At 35.6% G+C, this 2,579-nt stretch overlaps 1 protein-coding gene across 1 annotated transcript in view; it reads left to right on the plus strand.

Annotated features, from left to right (window-relative positions):
* Positions 1 to 2,579, plus strand: part of LOC106527157 (solute carrier family 12 member 9) — a gene marked incomplete at its 5' end in the record, with an annotated part of 91,294 nt that overhangs the window by 70,949 nt on the left and 17,766 nt on the right. The window contains 1 exon segment of the mRNA XM_014021958.1: positions 1,720 to 1,894. Within this exon segment, the coding sequence (XP_013877412.1) occupies positions 1,720 to 1,894 (175 nt within the window).

The following is a 2,579-nucleotide window of genomic DNA, read 5'->3' on the forward strand; positions in this document are numbered from 1 at the left end:
GTTTATGGTTGAGTGTGGGCGTGTAGAGGGTAGAACCTGAGGCGGGACCTCGTGCGCAAACTCTGACGTGCGGCTGTGATTTCTAAATGAAAGATGTGCAGAAACATGCGTACGCACCGTTTTATAAATCGGAATTTTTTTTTTTTTTTTTGCGTACGCCATTTCCGCCTTTTGGCCGAACGTTCACTTTTAGTATGATTTCCACGCAATCCTTTATAAATGAGACCCCTGGTACTACTTAAATATTTTAATGTCATTTTCATCACAAAGTCCCCCCTAAATCATTTGGATTTTTAACCGTTCTAACTCTTTTATAAACTTTTGATACAACCTTTATCTGGAGGTTTCTGGTGAAACCGAGAAGGAGAGTGATAAAAAGTTAATTTCCCTGAACTCTCAGGTCACCCTTCACTGAAGTACAAAATATATGCTATGGTGTACCATTCAATTTATTGTGATGAGACAGAAGCTCCTTTAGACAGCTTCAGATTAAAAGATTTAGAGGCTTAACTTTTAACTTTATTTTAAAACTATGGTTTGTGAAAAGAAACTAACCATAAAATTCAACAAGTAGGAAACCTACTCTAGTATTCTGTAGTCTGTATGTGTATTAAAACTTTTGCTGTTCAACTTTAGTAAAATAAGCTCCTAGGGATTGTTGTGTGGTGTTAATTTTGATAAATGAGTGTTTACACTTTAGAAAAATGTTTGAATAACAAAATACTTAGTGGTTATTTTTCTAAAGTGGTTAAGTTTTTTTTTACTTATACAGGTTTTAAACTCATTAAAGGATTTTATTAGAGCCATTTATATGTGGTCTGTACACTACATAGATGGATAAAAGTTATATTTGAGTGCTTCATATCTTATTATAAAACAAATATGTTTATTTATCTTATCTGTTCACCTTTTTGCCATAAATTATGCAGTAAACATGTCCATGTGTTACGTTAGAGGTCCAGTGATTCTATGGGTATTTTTGGGTATTTTGCTAACAGAGAAAGTTTACTTTCAAATTTAATACTAATGTTTTAAGTTTAGATCTTTTGTAGCCCTCGAAGTAGCATTATGAATGACTCTCATGTACAAACACTTCATTTTAGAGCAGCATTTTTAAATTTTACAATTTAAGGCAATCTTTGTGTTTTCTAAGGTCAGCTGTTGCAGTCATCTTGAACAAGGTTAATTAGCTATAGAAATACTTCTAATGATTAGTTCCTAAAAAATTTTTAAAAATTCAGCTAATGGTTTATGAGATATTTTGCCAACAGGCCTATGGAAAGGACAAATAGGTAAAAACAGGTTTTCAAAGAAAGATGCTTTGCAATCAGTTCTGCTCAGAGTGTGTTGGGAATCAGACTCAGATACTACCACACCAAATATTAGATCAGTATCTGTAAAACTGAATGTATTTTAACCATTCCTGTATTTTGCAAGGACATTTGGCTGTGGCTATCTTGAATTGAGTTGACTCCAGAAGTTAGTCAGCATCATTATAAATTATTACTATTGTTATTTTAATCCAAGTTGAAACACACTTTGTTCAGTGGCTAATTAGATTTTTGGGGGGATTTTTTATTTTTATTTATTTATTTTATTTTTATTTTTTTGTATCAATCAGACATGCACATACAGACTCAGGTCATTCTTCGCTTTCACATTTCAGTGGCGAGCAATAAAAGTCAAAACTCTTCTCACGTGTCTCTGTTCTGCCTGTAGGTCCGTAAGTACCTTCTGATGCTCGATGTCAGGAAGGACCACATCAAGTTCTGGAGGCCTCAGGTCCTCCTGATGGTTTCCAATCCTCGCAGCGCTGTCGGCCTCATCACCTTTATCAACGACATTAAAAAGAGCGGCCTTTATGTCCTGGGACACGTCCAACTCGGAGACCTCAGTAAGAACACTCAAATCAGCTCATTCATGTCTTAAGGTTAGTTCACATTGAACAGGAGGTAACTGTGAGCAGAATGAAACCAGTGCAAGCTTTGTGTGGAGTATAAGAATAAAAATAAAATAGTTTCACATTGCAACATTGTTTTAAAATACCAGATCTTTTTTATATAAAATTTGCTGCTTTTTTATTTCAAGGGGGTGGAAATAATTGCACACCCACTGTTCTGGAGGTCTGTTCTTTTCTGTGATGGCAATCACTTGAATACTTTCAAGTAGTAGGGTTATTGATTGACCTTTTCTTTGTCATTAAACAGTGTTGTGAAGGGTCTCTTGGTAGATTTGAGGGGAGAGACCTTGACCAGCCCTAACTGCAGTGTTGAACATTAGGGTGGGGGGGATCATTAGCTGCTAAAGAGCCTTTATTCTATTTGACAAACCTCTTGGTTTGATATAAAGAAGCCTTTATAATAACAAGGTGGAGTTTAATGTTGAAGATTCTCACCTTCTCTCTGATGTATTGTACGTTCATTCATTTATTCTTGCAGACATCTCTAGCAGCTTGTGTAAATCTGAATGGAATACTTATTTATTCCAAATAACAATCACATTAATGGTGCGTTCACACCGAACGCGATTTCAGCGTCAGGAGCAGCAGGTTTACATTCAAAGTCTATGGTGGACGCGCT

Source organism: Austrofundulus limnaeus, unplaced genomic scaffold (genome assembly GCF_001266775.1).
Source record: "Austrofundulus limnaeus strain Quisiro unplaced genomic scaffold, Austrofundulus_limnaeus-1.0 Scaffold311, whole genome shotgun sequence".
NCBI classification, from domain to species: domain Eukaryota; kingdom Metazoa; phylum Chordata; class Actinopteri; order Cyprinodontiformes; family Rivulidae; genus Austrofundulus; species Austrofundulus limnaeus.